Below are 18,702 nucleotides of genomic sequence, written 5' to 3'. Positions count from 1 at the left end.
GTTAAATTCTATAGAGGGGCATGTTGTCTCTTAGAATATTTGATAAGCTTTTGTGCCATTTTATTAAGTAAAAAAAAAAAATAAGGATGGAATGCTTGGATTTTTTTTTTGACAATATTTTTGTTCTCTAGAAAGAAATAGAAGTTTAATATATCAGCCTTTACAACTCGAATAGTTTCATTTTCCAGCGAATTGGTTAGTTCTCAATTGACACTAAGTGATAAATACTTGAAGATAAACTTGTCTGGAACCAGTCCAACAATTACAGTAAAAAATATAAATAAAAAACAAATAGAAATCAACTGTTATGGAAATAAGAATTATACTTATTAATGGTTAGTCAAAAAAGCAAGAGATTCAATAATGAAAATTCGAGGGAGAAAGAATGAATTGGTCCTGCTCCAATCCCATCCGACGTGACTTCTTCCTATGTTTGAGGCTGTATGATATCCGACAACTTAAAAGCACACTGCCGCATTGCCGCCGGCGGCCAGCCGAGTGCACTTACCGGGACTAAGGGCACCAACAGTTATCACTTACAAAGGATTATTATGCTATGGACAAGGTAAAAGTTGGCGACAATAGGATTAGCACTAACGGAAAAAGCCAAAATTTTGCAATTGCAAACTATATGATTCTAGTATGGTTTTTAAAAAAATCATTCTATGCTAGAACAACAATTTTGACGGGAGAAATAATGAAGAAATGATTATTTGTGCAACTAAAATGTGAATTCTTTTCATGAGTAAGAAAATCGCTTCACTCCTTATTCTTCATTTTGTTGGTTTTTATGATTTCATGGAAATTTTAAACCTTATAAGAGCAAATAAAAAAAAAAATGGTATGACTACCAAGAACAGTCCATAAGGCTCGTTTTGATTATTATTTCACATACATTCTGATTTTGGATATATTATTCGTCTTTTAATAATTAGTTTTTTTTTGTCGGTATTCAAAATTGCTTTTATACATACTCTATATTTTTTCATAGTAAAAAAAAAAAAAATCTAAAATCTAAGGAGGAGGAGTAGTTTTAACTAATTTTGATTATTCTCCATAATTAACGCACTCGAAATTCATGAAACAAGGACAAATGCCCTACTTGTGCTTGATCAAAATAATTTACTTCCGGTTTTTATTTGGGCCAAACTTGGGCTTGGTGGAGCCTGGTCTAACTGGCCCAACCGACAGCCCCCAATTAAAGTCGTAAAATTCCTTCTGCCTTCGATACCACGCCTTTAAAAAGGAATAAAAAAGGCGGGATTCAAATGTATTGTCGCATAAACCAATTTAGAAAGAGGGGAAAGGCAGTATCCTCCGCACCTCCTCTCCATCTTCTTCCTCCTGCTCTTTCTTCTACAGTAATGCCCATACAAAACCCTAACCCTAATAAAAAGAAGAAAAAGCATAGCAATCAGGATGATGATGAAGACGACACCGTTCAGGGAAAGCAACTAACTCAATTCGAATTTTGTAAGGTGTGCAGATTGAATCACAAGCAAGGCCGGCGCCACATTTATTTTCCCAACCACAAGAACGCTCTTTCTTCATTCCTCTCTCGTTTCCAATCCAAGCTCAAGAACGATGTCGCTTTTTACCTTAAAAAGCCTATGCCTCTTCGTCCTGAACACGCCGCCGCCCTCAACCGCCTCTGGTGCGTCTTCTGCGACTTTGATATTCTGGAATCCGACAGCTCCTTTGCTTGGTAATCATTTTCTGTTCATCTAATTTAAGCTGATTTTTGTCCTATTTATTTTTAGTTAATGGAAAATGATTAATTGCGGGGGAATGTTTCATTCATTAAGCAGTGGCAACGCCATCGCGCATTTGGCAAGTGCAGAACATTTAAAGGGAGTGAAGAGTTTTTTGTGGAAATATGGAGGTGGAATGGACCGCATGGATTCGTTTCGGATTTCTGAGTCTGATTTTACTAAGGTGGCTTTGCCTGATTTTCTTCCTTTTGTTTTGGGCAGAATTATGTACTTTGCTTTAGGCTTCAAATCCTGTATTTATCTGTAATTTGTATGTCTATGTAGGAGAACAATTTTTTTAAAATCAAAATGGCATAAAAATTATTTAGAAATATAACAATAAATCTAGCAAAATTGATAAGTGATTTTTTGATCGTAAAAGAAGACACCCCTAGTGTTTCTCATTAGGGGAAACCATATATTCATTGCCGTTGGAGTAATTTTATGGAAGTTGAACCGTATCTACATTATCATTTGACATTTGTACTAAAAACTAGCAGTGACATATTGTTCCTTTTGTGGTTTAACCATGGTTTGACCATTTTTTTCACTTATTCACAAATGCAGTGGGAGAAGAAGTGCAAGTTGTTGAAGAGTGAGGCTGCTGGTGGAGGATCTCATGGATCTTTAATTGGACCATTGAATGATATCCACAATGAATCAAAATCTGAATATGTAAACAGTTTTGACAAAAATAAATTAGATTGTTTAACTTCTGATGTTAAATGTTCAAATACTGTTGTGCCTTTACAAGATCATACAATTGAGAGATCTCAGATATCACATTCAAAAATATGTACAGTTGGACCTCAAATGCTTCATGCGGGTACAGGTGTTGGCTTAGGTGCACGGACTCCAAATGGGTTACCAGGTTTTTGGTTCTCATCATTTTTCCAATTTCAATCAGGGAAAGAATTGGTGGTTTAATTAACTGATATGACGCGTCTTGATCCAGGTTTTTTCGGTAATCAACATTATACGCATTCTGTACCCAAGGAAGGTCCAGCTTACAGCTGTCCCAATGATGGAAAAGTAAGTCTTTTTCAGAAGTATTTGCTCATTTCTTTGTTTTTTGTTTTTGGTCAATTTCTATGCTTTCTTTTCAAACTTTTTATCTACAACATTAAGGTTTTTTTTTTCACCCCTTAATTTCCAAACAATGTTATGACTTTTGTGATAAATAAAATGATACAGTAAACTATTTTGATGCTAGACATCGTATACATATTGATGTTAGTTTCCTGTACATAACTCTTGCGTGCACTAATCTGATTTTGGTGTTATGAAAAGGATTTTGTCTCGAAACTTCTGTTCAACCGTTCCCTCACTTTAATGCTTATGAGGTTTTAAGTTCATGCACACGTTTGTTAGTCAAGCTTGAGGACAATGTAACAGTGATATTAAGTGGGATAAAGAGTGACTTTCTAGGAAAAAAGGTGCTGAAATTTGAAGATTGAAAAGTTCAGCAGGAGTGGCACAAGGAGGGAGAAATTGTGCTTCACATTGCTGCTGTGATTATGCTAGCCAAGTGCAAACCTTTTGATTACGTGGGTTGAGATTTTGAATAGAAGAACCTTATATGTTTTGCCCAGTATGCTTTTGGAATTGAGTACTAAGATGTAGGGTGAGTTTGCATCAAATATGAGGCTGTTGCAGCATTAAGTTTCACTTAATATTCTATGAGCAAATTTCTGAACAGTTGTTAGGGAAGGTTTGATGAAATTGGAAGGTAACTAACTTTTGAAGAATGAGAAGTTCAAGGAATAAGTGAAATAGGTGAAAATTTCTTTTAGGTCACAAAAGGGCTGGACATGCACTTCATTTTGGTGTGAAATGCTGACAGAATAACTTCGGCAGTTTCTCCTAATGTTTTTCTAGTTTAAGAACCAAGACATTGTGTGGTTGAGCACTCATATTGAAGGCACACAAACATGAGGAGTGAAACAGTAATTTCTTATCTTAATGACAAGTATACCACTACATTACTTTAATTGTCAAAATTGCTTGAAAAACCTGTATATCACATCAACAAGACTTGAATGACTAAACTTAGTATGATTTGACATGTTATGGACGTTGTAATGTTGGGGAGAGAGGAAGACTGGAAGTTGTGTTGTAATCCTGTGTTCTTCTGATGTAGTGCTTTGCACCTGTTATTGTTATTTGCCTGTTATGCCTCAAGAATAGGAAATAAAAACTGGGAAGATGTTAACTTGCAATTGTTACTTGTCATATTGTGTTTGCATTTCTTGATTGAAATGTCAGCATGAGGCTGTTTATTGTTTCCTTCTGTTGGGTTTTGATTTTCTCATATTAAAGGTAGCGAGATGTAATGTACTCGACCTGCATGTAGCAGGTCTATCCTTATGAAGGAATTGCAATTGGAGATAGACATTCCCAAGGTACCTCCAGTGAAGAGAGCAGATTGCAGAGTAACACTTCTCTAACAGTTCCTCTTTTATTTTTGTGTTCTTTTCAGTTTGTTTTTTGTTGACATGTTCCATGCCATAAATGGGAAGCATATTTTTTTTTTTGGTATGATACATTGATACTCATCCTTGGTCTTCATTGTTTGCCAATTTTATGATGGCTTTGAAGATGATAATTTTTTTTTTTTAATTTTGATTGATCGATGTCTTTTGACAAAGTTTCTTGATTATTAGGTTTGCAAAATCTCACTCAAATCTCTTCTTCAGCACAAGAAAATGGTGGAGGAAATGTTCATTCTGGAGCACCTCCTCCTTGGTTCAGTGCTGCTGAGAAAATTCAACTAGACAATAAATTGAATCAAGGATTAGGTGATCTTGTCTCTTCTCTTGGTGAGCAAATGAAGACCTCAAAATTAAACCCAAAAAGGGTTGGAGCTGCCTGGGCAGAGAGAAGGAAGATAGAACTGGAATTGGAGAAAAGAGGTGAGCTTGTAAGACACGATTTTGGTGCTGATTGGCTACCCAATTTCGGCAGAGTGTGGCAGTCAGGAAGTAGGAAAGATTCTAGAAAAGAATTTTTGGGGGAGAACAAGACATGGCGCAAAGTTGACAGTCAAATAGAGAAGCCAAGTCAATTGCAGCCTTACATCAGCAAAAGAATGGTAAGTTTGACTTCACATATTATTGTGTTGTTTGGTTGATTTATAATGAGGAATTTTATAGTCCTCTTAGGTGTTCATATGTCTCTTAGACCTGTTCCATGAATGATTTCTGGTACCTTCTTAGAGAATAAAATTGAGCTATCCATCTGTAGGCTGAAAAGCAAAATAAAACTTGTTTTGAATGTGCTGCCTATTCTTCTCCGGCTGCTACTATTGCCTGTAATAACAAATCTCACAATTCTTAATTTAACGTATGATTACCCTGATTGCTTGTTTTCAATTTTCAAAAGGTGGGGCATGAGAGTCTGGAACAGCATGAGGTTGTTGGGGCTAACAACTTGCTAATTTTTATATCATGGTGTTACTCATAACTTTGACTGTTTTGAGTGTTAATTACAAGGTTAGATGGATAATGGTGGGATGGTATATAATATTATAGAGCTGCATGGTTAGTTGACTGATAATTATTGCATTTCTTTTGGTATTTTCTTTTCTTTAGCTTTAATGCAATTGCAGAAATAAAGGCCATGCCAAAGAGTTTAATCATTAAAACCAAAATTGGTTTCAATTTGCAGCTTTGGATTCATATCCCTTTGTAGCCTTCATCTTGTTAGTTTCATTCGAACGTCTTAAACTAATTTCCCTGTGATTCTTTATAAAGACTTGCATATACAACGTTTCACTTTCAGCACCGTTGATTTCATCACCTGTTGTATGCATACTTTCATATCATTAGGATTTTCTTTGACTTGGATACCTATTGTGACCTGGTCTGCTGGGAAGGGAACCCTATTTCAGCTTTCTGCTTTTGTTACATTAAGAGTCAATGGTGCATGTAATAAAATAAGATGGAAAGAATTGGAGCCTAATGCTATATAGTTTGTAAGATCCACCTGCTATTAAGACTCCACCAAAGAAAAGATTACTTCAGAATTGTAAATCACTTTTTGAAGCCGTAAGTTGGCAAACTTCTGTTTGCTTGTTGCTATTGTAGTACCTATCAATGGTCGATTTTGTAAAGCAATTGACACAGGATCCAAGAAGGTTTGCCATATTGGTTTTTCTAATACTTGATAACATTTTCATGCACTCAGGTAAAGTAACTGCACTTTTACTTTTCGCATGTATGAGGTTTCAAGTGATGTGTTACGAGGGTTGCTATTGGATTGGACAGTGGGCTCTTTACCAGTGTTGCATACATCCTAATATAGGCCTGCTTCATCACTCAGCTCTTCTGACCAACTCTTTGCTTTGCAATTTTGCAGCGGACAGATAATACTGCTGAGTGAAGCATCTCTGGCGCACTTCATGATGCTATTGATAGCAAAAGTAGAATCACTAATGACAGCGGCATAGTAGGTAGCTATGTGAATTTTTGGGTTAGACAGACACAGCCAGTGTGCAGTAATATGACTGTTCTGTTACACAGCGGGACGGACATAAGAAAAATGAGCAATGTATGTATGTCTGTATCACCAATCGATATCTATGTTGACTTGCTGGGCCACGAAGTGTTGGAAGTATTGACCATTGAAGGTGGAAAAATGTTCGCTATAGATCCTTGAACGGCACTAGCGGTTTGTCAATATAATTTTGTTTCTCTAAGTTAACAAAAAATTGTCTATTGGCAAGTAAACGATGTCCAAATGTGCTTCCTCTCCTCTGGAGAAATCTTCAAATCCATCTTTATTAAAATTAAATTAAGCAACAATGATACAAGACTCTATCTGAAGACAACACATGCATACACGTAAAATTCCTCATTGCAAATCGAAAAGGGAAAGGAATAGGAGCTAATTACCTAAAGACATCCTTCAGCGCAATGGCAACAAGTATCATCCAGTCTTTCACTTTATCAACAAACTGCAGTTAGCCTTGTCTCCACGGCTTATATACGTACAAACTACCAAACACACCCCAAAATCCAAAAATGAATCCCAGTACCATGCTGATGTAGAATTCAAGCTTTGTGCTGTCTTCACCATCTTCTTCCACGCTGTGATCTTTCATGCGGCCTTTGTCTTCTGCATCACCAGCATTCACTGCATCGCATTTTGTTGGAAGAGGAACGCCACAAAGTCCTGCGTTTCCCTCATAGATGGAGGGATCATTGAAGGTTTGGAACTGATTGGTTGAAGGAATTTGCCCCGACAAGTTGTTGTATGACAAGTTCATGTAGTTCAAAAATGTCATGGCAGTCATGCTTCGGGGTATGGGGCCTGAAAGATGATTATGGGAAAGATCAAGAGTTTCCAGCAGGCTCAAGTTTCCAATTTCCTCAGGTATATTTGCGGTCAATTGGTTTCTGGAGAGGTTTAAAGTACCTAAGGCTAAGAGTCTGGTTATCTCTTTTGGAATCTCTCCGGATAAATTATTGCTCGAAAGGTCAAGAATGTTCACCAGTTCGAGGGTCTTGCCGTATCTCATCTGTCTTCCCTTCACCACCAAATCCATCTCGGCAATGTCTTTGAATGCTGATATTGGTGATATTGGAACAAATGGTAGCACTATCTGCATGTGTGTCAACTGGCCTAGGCATGCTGGGATCGATCCAGACAGATAATTGGCTGCAATGTCCAATATGTGGAGATATATAAGATTGCATACTTCTTCTGGAATGCTGCCACTGAACCTGTTGGCCCGTAATCGTAACTCAAATAGTGCTAGAGGGCTTCGCCCTAGCCATTTTGGTATCTTCCCTGCAAATCTGTTCCCTCCAAGATCAAGTAATTCCAAGAAGCTTGCATTGTTTATTTGGTAATTTGAGAGATCACCAGAAAGGTGGTTGTCATTTAACTTCAATTTCTGTAGTTCAGGCAATAGAAATATTGAACCAGGAACAGTTCCGGAGAGATGGTTCGCGGACAAATCTAGAACTAGTAGCTTTTTCAAATGCCTCGAGTTGTCTAGTATCCTGCCTGAAAGTTGATTGTTTGATAGATCTAGTGAAATTAAGTTCCTCATTCTACCTATTGATGAAGGCATACGACCATCCAAGAAGTTCCAAGAGAGATTAAGCATACTCACAGATGCCAATACTTGACCAATATTTGCAGGTATTGGTCCAGAAAGTAAATTGCCTGCCAAATTTAGATTATATAGCTTATGCCAGGATGTAAAAGAACTTTTTGAGCGATTAAAGGTTGATTTCTGGAGTGCAGGCGAAGGATATTCAAGTGAAGGGAGAAAACTTCCTGTGATTTGGTTATTGGACAGGTCACACCAGGTAAGTTGACTCAATCCCCAAAGCCAATCAGATATTACCTCTGAAATGCCCACATTAGTAAGGATGACTGTTGAGAGCTGCTTCTGAGTCTTCAGCCATGCTGGAAATTTAGGACCCAATAGGCAGTCATTGATTTCAATGTCTTTAAGACTAAAAGGAGGAACCCAATTGTAACTCACATTTATCGTGAAACTTTTGTTTGAAGATGAGATGGTGAAATATTCTAGTTTTCCGAGACTTTGAAGTTGATTTTCGGATAGGATCCCTTGCCAACTATTCTGCAACAGATCTAACGAGGCTAATTTTGTGAGCATTTTGATGCTTTCAGGCAATGAGCCATTCATTTGATTGTAAGATAGATCCAACACCTCCAAATTGGTCAAGTTTCCAACAGTCTCCGGAATTGGACCAGAAATGAAGTTAAGAAAAAGTTCAAGGAATTTTAGTTTCTTAAGGAGCCCAAGAGAATGAGGTATGTGTCCACTTATTTGATTACCTGCCAAGATCAGCTCCTCTAAGCTATTCTTGCAGCACGTGGTTAGGTCTCCAATAACTGCACTTACATCTCCTGTGATCTCACTCATTGTTAAGTCAAGCTGAACCAGGGTGCTGAGGTTAGAAAACCACCGAGGGATTGGTGACTTGAATCTGTTTCCTGTGAGCTCTAGGACAGAGAGGGAAGTAAAATTGACAGTGTGTAGAGATTGAGGCAAGTTCTGAAGTTCACAAGAAACCAAGTGTACTTCTGACAAAGAAGGAATGAGATTGAGAACTTGCAGCCAATGAGTTGAAGCCAAACTTAAGTTGACACTTCCCATCTTAAGGTACTCCAGAGAAGTCAGACTAGAGAGCCAATACAAATCATTAGACTGCAGGGAAGAATCGGAGCTCAGATCAAGATAGCGCAAATTCGACAAGTTTCCAAGATGTTGAGGTATCATTCCAGTGAATGCTGCAAGCGACAGATTCAGGTAACTCAACATTCCAAGTGAACCCAAGAATTCTGGGATCGGAATTTGGAAACTGTTCAAGCTCAGATCAAGGTGATCCAAGTATTTCAAATCAAGCAAAGATGTACTTATCTGGCCGCCAAGACACGATGTTTTTTGGTTGCTTCCATAGTAGTTTCCAGCATCATTGAAACATTCATAGTTCTGGAGTTCAATCTTCACCACATGGCCTGTTTCATTGCTGCAACTTATGCCCTTCCATGAACAGCAGTTATCACCAGTCCAAGATGATAGAAAATGAGAAGGATCAGTTAGCCCTTCTTTGAACTTGATCAGTGCTTTTCTTTCAATCTCAATGCACCCTTTATTGGCCTTAACATCATTGGCTTCAAGTGTAGAAATTGCAGGAAACAAGCAAAGACAAATGAGTGAAAAGAATTGGATAAATTTTCCTTCCATTCTTGTTGCTGCACTAGTTTGTCTCTTGGCCCAATGTTGCTACGTTGATATATAAACTCTCAACTATACGAGAGAGAAAAATGCCTCAATCATATTAAAGAAACATGTATCTTTTTTCATGGTCCCAGCCAAATTCATATGTCCAAATCGTTAGATGTGAATGGAATTCAGTTAATACGACACCGTTCATCTCGAGACTGCCCCTGCTCCCCCAACCCCCCCCCCCCCTTTTTAATTATTAATATTACATAGTCAATCGTCTACTTCTACCATAGAAGCCAAATCGTCGCCTTTTTTGACCAATTTAATATGGATAATAATGTGACCAATAATGTCAAGCAAATGAATACTAGAAGTTTCTACTCAATTTCGAGGTCAAGTGGTCAATTTGCTTCATCTAACCAAGTCAAATGGTCATACCTTGTGGGGACGAAGCTTTTATTGATGGATCCACATTTGAATTTGTGTCATAATCATAAGGGATTCTTTTATTTTCTGGTTTGGATTGATATTTTTTAGATTTTTTATTAAAAAAATGTAATATAGTGATTTCTTGTATGTGAAATAAGAAAAAGGGGATGGATATGTAGAAAAATTTTCGGCCAACTAATGCAACAATGCGCCACTAATAACCACTATCTAGTGAGACGAAAAGAGCACAATCGTTGCATAAATAGATGAGGATCAATTTCAATACAAATAAGCGAATAAAAATCAGTTTAAGCTTGAATTTGGATGAAAGAAATGATAAATCAAATTGTACATAACAATAATGCGAGTTTGATTGACTTCATGACTTATATGGATGTCGATATTTTTTCTAACAAAGAAAGAAGTATACAAATACTGAGTGTGTTTGGATAGCATATTATTTAAAATAATTACTGTAACAGTTTTTGTGATGTGATGTATATGAGATAAAAAAATAAATTAAAATATATATTTATGATGCAAACGAAATATTATTTGAAATAATTTGCTATCCAAATGCTCTCACTATTAAAACAAAAATGTATGTTTGTATGTTTCAAAGTTAATAGTGCATAAGTTAACAATTAAGTAGTAGTGAAGTTCTCATAAAAATTCTTACTTGTGGCAAATGTTTACATGTTAGAAATTGATTTATTCTACCAATTTCATTTTTTCATAATTCAAAATAATCATTCAATTCAAATGAATTCCATTTCATTCAAAGTACAAAGGCCTTCATGCCCGTTTGGATTGCTAGTTTTTAGATTTTTTTTTATAAAAAAATGTATTATAGCAATATATATATATGAGAGATAAAAAAATTTGAAAAATATATTTACAAAACACGTAAATTCCTATCCTTAATATTACTCTTATTTCCTTTTTTAACCTTTTCATTTTCCTCTATTTTCCCGCCTATATTCCTCCCCAAAATTCACATCTATGATCTATGCAAGAAGAAGACCAAACCAAACCCCGCACAAAACCCCCGAAAACCCCATCGCCCACACTCTTGGTGGCTCTGTCTTAACGCCACCTTAATCCGCCGCCATGTCACTCTCCACAGCCGTCCAAAACTCACTTTTCAAACCCAAGAACGGCGGCGTCACCACATCCACCACCACGACTGTCATCAAACATCGCTTCATCTCATTTCTCATATGGCAATCAATCCTCTCCACAGTCTCTCTGCTCCTCGTCAAAACCCTCCTTCTTTACCCCTTCCGCTCCAAAAATTCCCCCTCAATCCTTCACTCCCTGTTCTCTTTCCTCGCCTTCCACGTGTCCCTCCTTCTCTTCTCTACCAGTCTTTTTATCATCTCCTCTCCTCACCGGCAGAAACCCGGTTCCCCTCTCGACCTCCTCCTCACTTCGGTTCGGCTGATTTTTGTCCACACTGATAATCCCAGTTTGTCGCCTGAGGCTCGGCAAGCCGTGAAGTTTTCTTTGAGCTTTGCTCTTTTTCTGGTGGTTTCGGCTCTATCAGGGTTTGTTGCATTGATTTCGATATGTTGGAGTAGCGGCGCGTTTCATCAGACGATGCCATGGCGTGTGGTGGTTGCGATGCTAGGGTTTAGGGGTTTTCTTATCGGATTGCCTTATGGAGTTTATTATTTGTATAAGCAGAGATGGGTTTTGCAGTTTCCTATTGTTCAGGTATTTTTGGTAATCAGTTAAAAAAAAGGTCTAAAGTTTCTGCATTTCTGAATTTTAATTGGTTTATTGATGTATGGTACATTTTTTGCAGTGGAATCTACAAATGTTGTAGTTTCTGCATTGTACTTTATGTTAAAAGTAGCTTGATTATTTCTGCTATTTTTTTTTGGTTGATTTTCTTTCCTTTCTGTTGTGCCTTAGCATCAAGGTGTAAAATGAGTATCCATTTGTGGAGACAAATGAAAAAGTACACAGGGGTTAAACTTGTTTGTTAATGTATAACTATTTGCTTATTGTAAGATTAGAGATGAAAGATAATGTAAATGACTTGGGGCCTTTTGCTATACATGCTTGAGAGGGGAGTAGTGAAATTAAATGCAATATTTTTTTCCTCCATGAGCCACCTGATCCTCTTCGAAAGCAGCTTTCAGATGATATTATTGCAGTTGCTACTCCACATTTTGTATGTGTAGATAGTTGTTAGGGCCATGAGGCCATTGTTAGAACCATAGGAGAAAAAAATGAAAGAAATATAGAATTTGTTAATATGATAGTTAAACGCCATGTTTTTATTCACAGAGACTTCGCCTGAAATTGAAGTTTTGTTCAGTTTATTAGTTGGAAGACATATTAGCTGTAAAGGAAGTTTAAATATTGATGTTGTAAATATAAGCATAGTACTTCTCTGTTCAAGTAACTGCAGAGGTCTATTGATGGATACTCAATTTTGTTAAGAATTTAGCAATTGGAGTTGAAGTTACCTCATTTGTATTGATTTTTTTGTCTCTGGCTGTTCATTCCTTGAGAAGAAAACATGTTTTGACGTCAAAAAAAGAAAAAGGCTATGATCACTTAAGTTTAGTTGATTTATTTTTTATGTCCAAATGCTGATGCATTACCAAATTTGCTATCTGTGTTGCAAATTTTTTTTTTGGCTCTTTTTAGAAGGCATAGTAAATTGTTGTTCTGACATTCACTTATATTGTAATTATCTTTTACTTTTTAATGCTTTCTAGGCGGCATTGGGTATGAGTTGGCATATAGTTGTATAAAGCCAGTGTATATGATTATTCTTCTTCTCTAATTGCAACTTCACACTGTTTTTTTCTGTCTGTGTACAGCGCCCTTTGTTCTTCAGTTTTAAGATGGGTCTTCCTTCTGCTTTTGGGCAAGCTTTGAAACTTTCAACTGCCGCCTACTTCTTTTCATCAGTGGTGTTATTCTTCCTTCCTGATGAGTATGGAAGCAATTTTGCTATTGGAAAATATATTGCTCAACAGATTATCTTCTATATTGGAACTTTTTTGGTGTTTCTCTGTTGGGAATTAAGTCACCATTTGCATCAGGTAATTTACTTGTTTTCATCCACCCAAGTTTTTGTTTGTCGATAATACATCAAATCTTGGCCGTGCTATTGCATATCATCTGAAGTAGGTCAACTATAAGTACTTGCGGCCAATGAAATTCCTCTTACTATACAGATACTACATACTAAGAGGTTCATATTTGCACCCCCAAAAGGATCAGCTGCAGCTGAAACAAATCCAAGTGAGTATCTTTTAGCTGCACTGGAGGAGAGTACTCCAAAATCTCTTTTGCAGTATCTGGCTTATCTTGATCTCTGTATGGTCTGTGAGAGAAATGTTGATACCTGGCGCCGAGCTGCATTCTTTGAAGAAACTGGAGAGACTTACAGAAGAGTTATCTCTGTATGCTTGAGGCCTCTGGAGCAACTCGCTCTGAATTTGGGTGCAGGTCTAGAGAGCTCACTAGGTGAGAAATCTGCCTATCTATCTGATCAATTGCGCTCACCGACTGACAGACTTGGAGATTCAAGACTACATGAATCATTTAATGATTTCCAGGTTATCTTTGTTTCCCAGCTATATACTAATCTAGTTACATGGTTTTGCCTTATCTATTTGCTTTGCATGCTTAATGTTATTTCCCATTTTAATGTGTGATTTGGATTTTATTAGATTTTTGAAGTCTTTAAGATTGATATACTAGTAAACCAAAAGGACATGATACAGAGCTGCATATTATGATCAGGTTTTAAATGAGCTGTATGCTAAACTTGGGGAGAGTTTCTCTTATTGGAATTTTAGATTTCAGCTGAATATTGTATTATTCTCAAATTGTTGTTGAAATTTGATATAAATATAGACTTTCCATTTAGGCCAATATTCATAAATTTGTGCTATTGCTGATTATGTCTCTTCAAAATGATAATCAATAAGTTTGAACTAATAACTCTTGAGATTTAAAAAGTGGTCAATTTTTACTCAAGAAAACCATACATGAGCCCCGTGTTTGTGACTCAAGAAATGATATGCTATCAAGATGCTCAACAAACGCATACGTGTCTTAATGGGGAAAGATCAATAATATTAAATCCAAAGTCCAGGATGGGGGGAAAAAATCTACAACAAAGGTTTAGGAAAGGAGAACATGTGCTTTGTGTAGTAGCACTTGGAAGGGCAAAGGAAAGGAAAACATATAATTATGTGATTAGTGGCGCATTAGCATGGCATTTAATTGACAGATTGAATCTGCTTAAATGTTATTATGTCTCTTTTCTTCTAAACCAGAGGTATTGTCTGAAGAATCGAAGCAGCTCCTGTGAATGTCTTCTATTTGAAATGCTAATTGCTCTTGTTAACTGTATGCAGCTATGCGCATGGTGTGCTCGGATAGTAGCTTCATTGACTGCAAGTTCACGCAAGGAGGACCGATTTGGTGTTGCTCAGCTGTCTGGGAACAACACTGCTGTTATATCAACATTGCTGTCTGCATTATTGGTTGTTGAAACTTTCATGGGGAAGAAGACCAATATACAATCTTCTCATCATTTGATGGGTGCTGCTGGAATTAAATGGGCCCAAATGGGCACAGCAAGCCGAGATTCTGCTGTGGGTCTTAGCGAGAAAAGAAGAGGTAGCCCTATCTATATGAAGGCATATGCAATGGCTGATATACTGAGAACTTCCATTTACTGCATTGTGTCCGCTTTCCATGACGAGATGCTGGATAGTGCTAAAGCAGGACATCTTGAGAAAGACTGGATAAGCAGCAGTAAGGTTCTTTATGGAACGCGAGAGCTGCTTTCCCAGAAATTACGTCTTTTTCTGGATTTTCGAGCATGCTAGTGAGACTTTTGACCTGTGTCTTGCCATTTTGTGATGCCCCATTAGGCCAATTTTGAAGTGGGTCTTTTCTGCTTGAGATGGCGCAACTGTAACAAGGGATATTAGATGATTACATGTTTATCTGGCAAATCAAGGGTATTAACTATAAATGGTTATGCATTTTTGTCTGCTGCTGTAGAGAAGTTGCACATGGTTTGTAACACTAAGCTGAATACGAAATTGTACAACACGAAGAGGGAAGAAGTTAGCATGCTCGGGCTTTTCTCCTCGTTTTTGTAAAGATTGATGTTCTTGCAAAGATTCAAAGTTGATTAACTATGGAAACTTTTGGTTTGCAGTTAAATGATAAATATTTGATTCGAATGCCATTTGAATACTGCGTGTATGCTTTTCTGGTCAAAATACAATCTGGCGTATACTTTCGAGAAAAGCAAAATATCACGAGTTTGAAAAACCAAGAAAATGAAGAGTGAAATGTATGAAATCAACCACATTTATTATTTTTAATGATATTATTCAAGAAAAACTAGGCGAGTTACTCAAAATTTTGATCAACAGGTAGGGAAAATGAACGAAGAGCTCATGGTTGTACGGTTCTCATGGATGGGAAATTGTACCATGAAGGGCCCCCTAATGGTCACACGAGAACATAGGATCAAATACTCAAAAACATGCTCATGTCCCCTCTTTCAATAAATTATGAAATCCCTGGAGTTCAGGCAACGATCAAATTTAGCCATGTTAAGCCAGTTACTAAGTACTTGCAAGGAAAAAGCTCAGGTTTAAAAGAGTTGCCAAAAAAAAAAAAAAAGAAAGAAAAACCTTCTTCAAGAAGAGGAATGGGAAGCAAAGGGACCCTTGACTAGATTAAGTTTGGTTGTCTGACTGTCCATCGGCTGGTTTCAAAGGAGGATACTTTTGTTTTACAATCTTTTAGTAATAGTAAACTAGCTTAACATGGGGCTAGCATATGCGAGCGGAGAAAATGCAGGCCCTCAACAGATTGGTTCAGGAGCATTCTTTGTTGAGAATGAATTTCCTGACCTTTAAGTCAAGAATCAACTCCTACATCATCAAAACTGCAAGGAAGAAAGTACTTGGAAGTTGGAAGGGATGATATATTCCCTTTTCATTTTCACATCTATAAGTCAACTACATAATGATATCAACTAAGTTGCTTGTGATGTATGTATAGCTTTGTTCAGTTTCTGATGAGTTGAAATCAATTAGATGAGTTATATTAAGCTCCTAAGACAGACAGTGTTTTCACCCTATGATTTGGACTATTATTTATTTGTTGCCAATAATTAGTATGTGGCAACACAAGCCAGTGAAGAAGCAATTCTTTCATCATTAGCATACATTCTTCCACTTGAAAATGGAGGCTTACATGCTGAGCATTAGCAAGTAATCATCTTTCACTGTTTCCTCCATCATTCTTTTATTGCTTAGCATGAAATTTCTAGGGTATACTACTGCTTTCACACTTGGAAATGAGACAGATAGAGCTTCATTTCTGGCTTTCAAGACAGAAATAACTGAAGATTCTCTAGGTGCCTTGGCATCTTGGAACAATTCTCTCCATATTTGCAAGTGGGCTGGTGTTGCTTGCGGCCTCAAACACCAAAGAGTAACAAGTCTGAATCTCCAAGGACTGAAGTTGAGTGGAACCATCTCACCTCATCTTGGAAATTTGTCTTTTCTACGCTCTCTTGACCTGTCTGACAACTACTTTCAAGGTGGGATTCCACCAGAATTGGGCAACTTATTCAGGCTTCAATACCTGAACATGAGCTTCAATTTTCTTGGAGGGCATATTTCTGCAAATTTGTCACAATGTTCCAACCTCACGGCTCTTGTACTGGATCACAACTACTTTGTCGGACAGATACCATATGAACTTGGCTACTTAGTAAACCTCAGGCAACTCTATCTTGGAAACAATCTCACAGAAAGTATTCCAGCTTCTATTGGAAATCTTGCAGCTCTCCGGGTGCTGTACTTGTCTTACAACCATTTGCAGGGTGAAGTTCCAGGTTCCATATCTCAGCTTAGAGATTTAGCGGCACTTGGGCTATCAGATAACAATCTTTACGGTGAATTTCCTCCTGCACTTTATAATATGTCATCTCTCAGATTCATTGCCCTGACGGACAACAAGTTCACAGGCTTCCTAATACCTAACATTGGCCTTTCTTGGCCGAATCTTGACAGGATCTATTTGGCAGCTAATTTTTTCACTGGGCAGATTCCATATTCATTTTCTAATGCTTCAAACCTTTTGCAACTTGAACTTCTTGGGAATCAATTCACAGGACAAGTACCTTTTGAGTTTTGGTAGCTTGGCTAATATTCAGTGGATCAATGTTGGTTTCAATCTTTTGGGAAGTGGCCAACCTGATGATTTGAAGTTCATATCCACTTTGACAAACTGTAGCAATTTATTATTCCTGCATTTTGGTGACAAGCAATTCGGAGGCATCTTACCCAGATCTTTAGCCAATCTCTCCACTCAATGATGAGACTTTACTTTGAAAACAATAGCATCAGTGGAAGCCTACCTAAAGAGATAGGTAATCTCATAAATCTGAATACACTTTACGTGAGCAATAATCATCTGACTGGAATTATTCCAGCTTCAATTGGACGACTTCAAACCTGGGAACACTTGCTTTAAGTTCAAACCAGTTTACAGGTGAGATTCCGTCTTCCATTGGCAACATAACACAGCTGATAAATTTTTATACTGCCACCAACAACCTTGAGGGAAGTCTACCTTTAAACTTGGGAAATTGTTTAGAGATGCAAAGTTTAGACCTTTCACAGAATAATCTGAGTGGCAGACTACCTGTACAACTGATGCAGATTACAACACTTAGAGCAGTAAATTTCTCTTACAATTCCCTGACTGGTTCCATACCCCCGGATATTGGAGACTTGAGGCATCTTGTTTATGCTGATTTTTCCTACAATAGGTATTCTGGTAACATACCAATCAGCATGGGAAAATTATCGGCTGTAACAATTCTCTACACGCAGAATAATTCACTCCAAGGGACGATACCTTATTTTGGGGGTCCGCTATCTCTTCAGTATCTAGATCTCTCCTGCAATAACCTTTCTGGCCAAGTTCCACCTTTCTTTATGAATCTTTCTTCTCTGGTCTACCTTAACTTGTCATTCAATAATTTAGAAGGTAAGATCCCCACAGAAGGAGTATTTGCTAATGGTAGTGCAGTAGAAGTGCTAGGGAACCCCAAGCTTTGTGGTGGGATCCAAGAACTGCATTTGCCAAATTGCCTCTTGCAAGATCCAGAAAAAGTACACAAGAAGCATTCTCTCTCTCTCAAGTTGACACTGACGCTAGTTGGGGCGGCTTCAATCATATTCCTATCACTCTTGCCAAGAAACAATCTATGATGTTTCTAAGAAACAATCTGATGTGTCATCTAGTTCCAGGCAAATCTATCCAAGTGTTTCCTATAAATTGCTCCATGATGCAACAGGAGGATTCTCTTCAGAAAACTTGATTGATTCAGGTAGTTTTGGAACTGTAGACAAGGGAACTCTTAGTCCAGATGAAACAGTAATAGCTGTCAATGTACTGCACCTCCATCTGCCAGATGCTTCTAAGAGCTTCATGGCTGAATGCCAAGCCTTGAGACATACAAGGCACCGCAACCTTGTCAAGGTAATAACAGCATGTTCAAGTTCTGATTTCCAGGGTAATGATTTCAAAGCTATAGTTTATCCCTTCATGAAAAATGGGAGCCTAGAGGAGTGGTTACATCCAAAATCTGAAAGGCACCATAATGGCTTAAACATTATTCAGAGAATCAACATTCTCGTAGATGTGGCTGCTGCAATATCTTAACTTACATGAGCCGTTAAATTGCTGTCTAGGAGGATATTGCCTGGCTTTATATCAGTGAACCACAGGATATTCCTC

General features: G+C 37.5%; 4 protein-coding genes across 4 annotated transcripts; 3 read left to right on the top strand and 1 right to left on the bottom strand.

Moving 5' to 3' along the window:
• Positions 1 to 1,311: 1,311 nt before the first annotated feature.
• LOC113768637 (TITAN-like protein) lies at positions 1,312 to 6,492 on the top strand. The gene is made up of 7 exons (XM_027313076.1): positions 1,312 to 1,705; positions 1,809 to 1,935; positions 2,319 to 2,622; positions 2,707 to 2,783; positions 4,105 to 4,183; positions 4,415 to 4,842; positions 6,108 to 6,492. Exons 1-7 carry the CDS (start codon positions 1,365 to 1,367, stop codon positions 6,129 to 6,131), a joined length of 1,380 nt encoding a protein of 459 aa, XP_027168877.1. The 5' UTR covers positions 1,312 to 1,364; the 3' UTR covers positions 6,132 to 6,492.
• Positions 6,493 to 6,711: 219 nt separating this feature from the next.
• Positions 6,712 to 9,477, bottom strand: LOC113768963 (receptor-like protein EIX2). The gene has a single exon (XM_027313460.1). It carries the CDS (start codon positions 9,475 to 9,477, stop codon positions 6,712 to 6,714), a length of 2,766 nt encoding a protein of 921 aa, XP_027169261.1.
• A 1,429-nt stretch (positions 9,478 to 10,906) lies between these two features.
• Positions 10,907 to 15,033, top strand: LOC113768208. The gene is made up of 4 exons (XM_027312475.1): positions 10,907 to 11,604; positions 12,726 to 12,950; positions 13,086 to 13,469; positions 14,277 to 15,033. The coding sequence occupies exons 1-4, from the start codon at positions 10,999 to 11,001 to the stop codon at positions 14,751 to 14,753; spliced, it is 1,692 nt and encodes a 563-aa protein (XP_027168276.1). The 5' UTR covers positions 10,907 to 10,998; the 3' UTR covers positions 14,754 to 15,033.
• A 1,173-nt stretch (positions 15,034 to 16,206) lies between these two features.
• LOC113768962 (putative receptor-like protein kinase At3g47110) lies at positions 16,207 to 18,627 on the top strand. Its single transcript, XM_027313459.1, has 3 exons — positions 16,207 to 17,090; positions 17,390 to 17,949; positions 18,260 to 18,627. Exons 1-3 carry the CDS (start codon positions 16,207 to 16,209, stop codon positions 18,625 to 18,627), a joined length of 1,812 nt encoding a protein of 603 aa, XP_027169260.1.
• Positions 18,628 to 18,702: the final 75 nt, after the last annotated feature.

The sequence above is a fragment of the Coffea eugenioides genome, chromosome 4 (assembly GCF_003713205.1).
Source record: "Coffea eugenioides isolate CCC68of chromosome 4, Ceug_1.0, whole genome shotgun sequence".
Lineage (NCBI taxonomy): Eukaryota > Viridiplantae > Streptophyta > Magnoliopsida > Gentianales > Rubiaceae > Coffea > Coffea eugenioides.
This window is presented reverse-complemented; position numbering and strand designations above follow the sequence as displayed.

Coding starts and splice junctions, on each gene's coding strand:
- LOC113768963 (XM_027313460.1), bottom strand. CDS start 9,477: ATGGAAGGAAAATTTATCCAATTCTTTTCACTCATTTGTCTTTGCTTG.
- LOC113768208 (XM_027312475.1), top strand. CDS start 10,999: ATGTCACTCTCCACAGCCGTCCAAAACTCACTTTTCAAACCCAAGAAC. Junction 11,605..12,725: donor TGCAGTTTCCTATTGTTCAG/GTATTTTTGGTA, acceptor GTCTGTGTACAG/CGCCCTTTGTTCTTCAGTTT. Junction 13,470..14,276: donor AATCATTTAATGATTTCCAG/GTTATCTTTGTT, acceptor AACTGTATGCAG/CTATGCGCATGGTGTGCTCG.
- LOC113768637 (XM_027313076.1), top strand. CDS start 1,365: ATGCCCATACAAAACCCTAACCCTAATAAAAAGAAGAAAAAGCATAGC. Junction 1,706..1,808: donor TCCGACAGCTCCTTTGCTTG/GTAATCATTTTC, acceptor TTCATTAAGCAG/TGGCAACGCCATCGCGCATT. Junction 4,184..4,414: donor TGAAGAGAGCAGATTGCAGA/GTAACACTTCTC, acceptor CTTGATTATTAG/GTTTGCAAAATCTCACTCAA.
- LOC113768962 (XM_027313459.1), top strand. CDS start 16,207: ATGAAATTTCTAGGGTATACTACTGCTTTCACACTTGGAAATGAGACA. Junction 17,091..17,389: donor CAAGTACCTTTTGAGTTTTG/GTAGCTTGGCTA, acceptor GAATTATTCCAG/CTTCAATTGGACGACTTCAA. Junction 17,950..18,259: donor GTCATTCAATAATTTAGAAG/GTAAGATCCCCA, acceptor ATGATGCAACAG/GAGGATTCTCTTCAGAAAAC.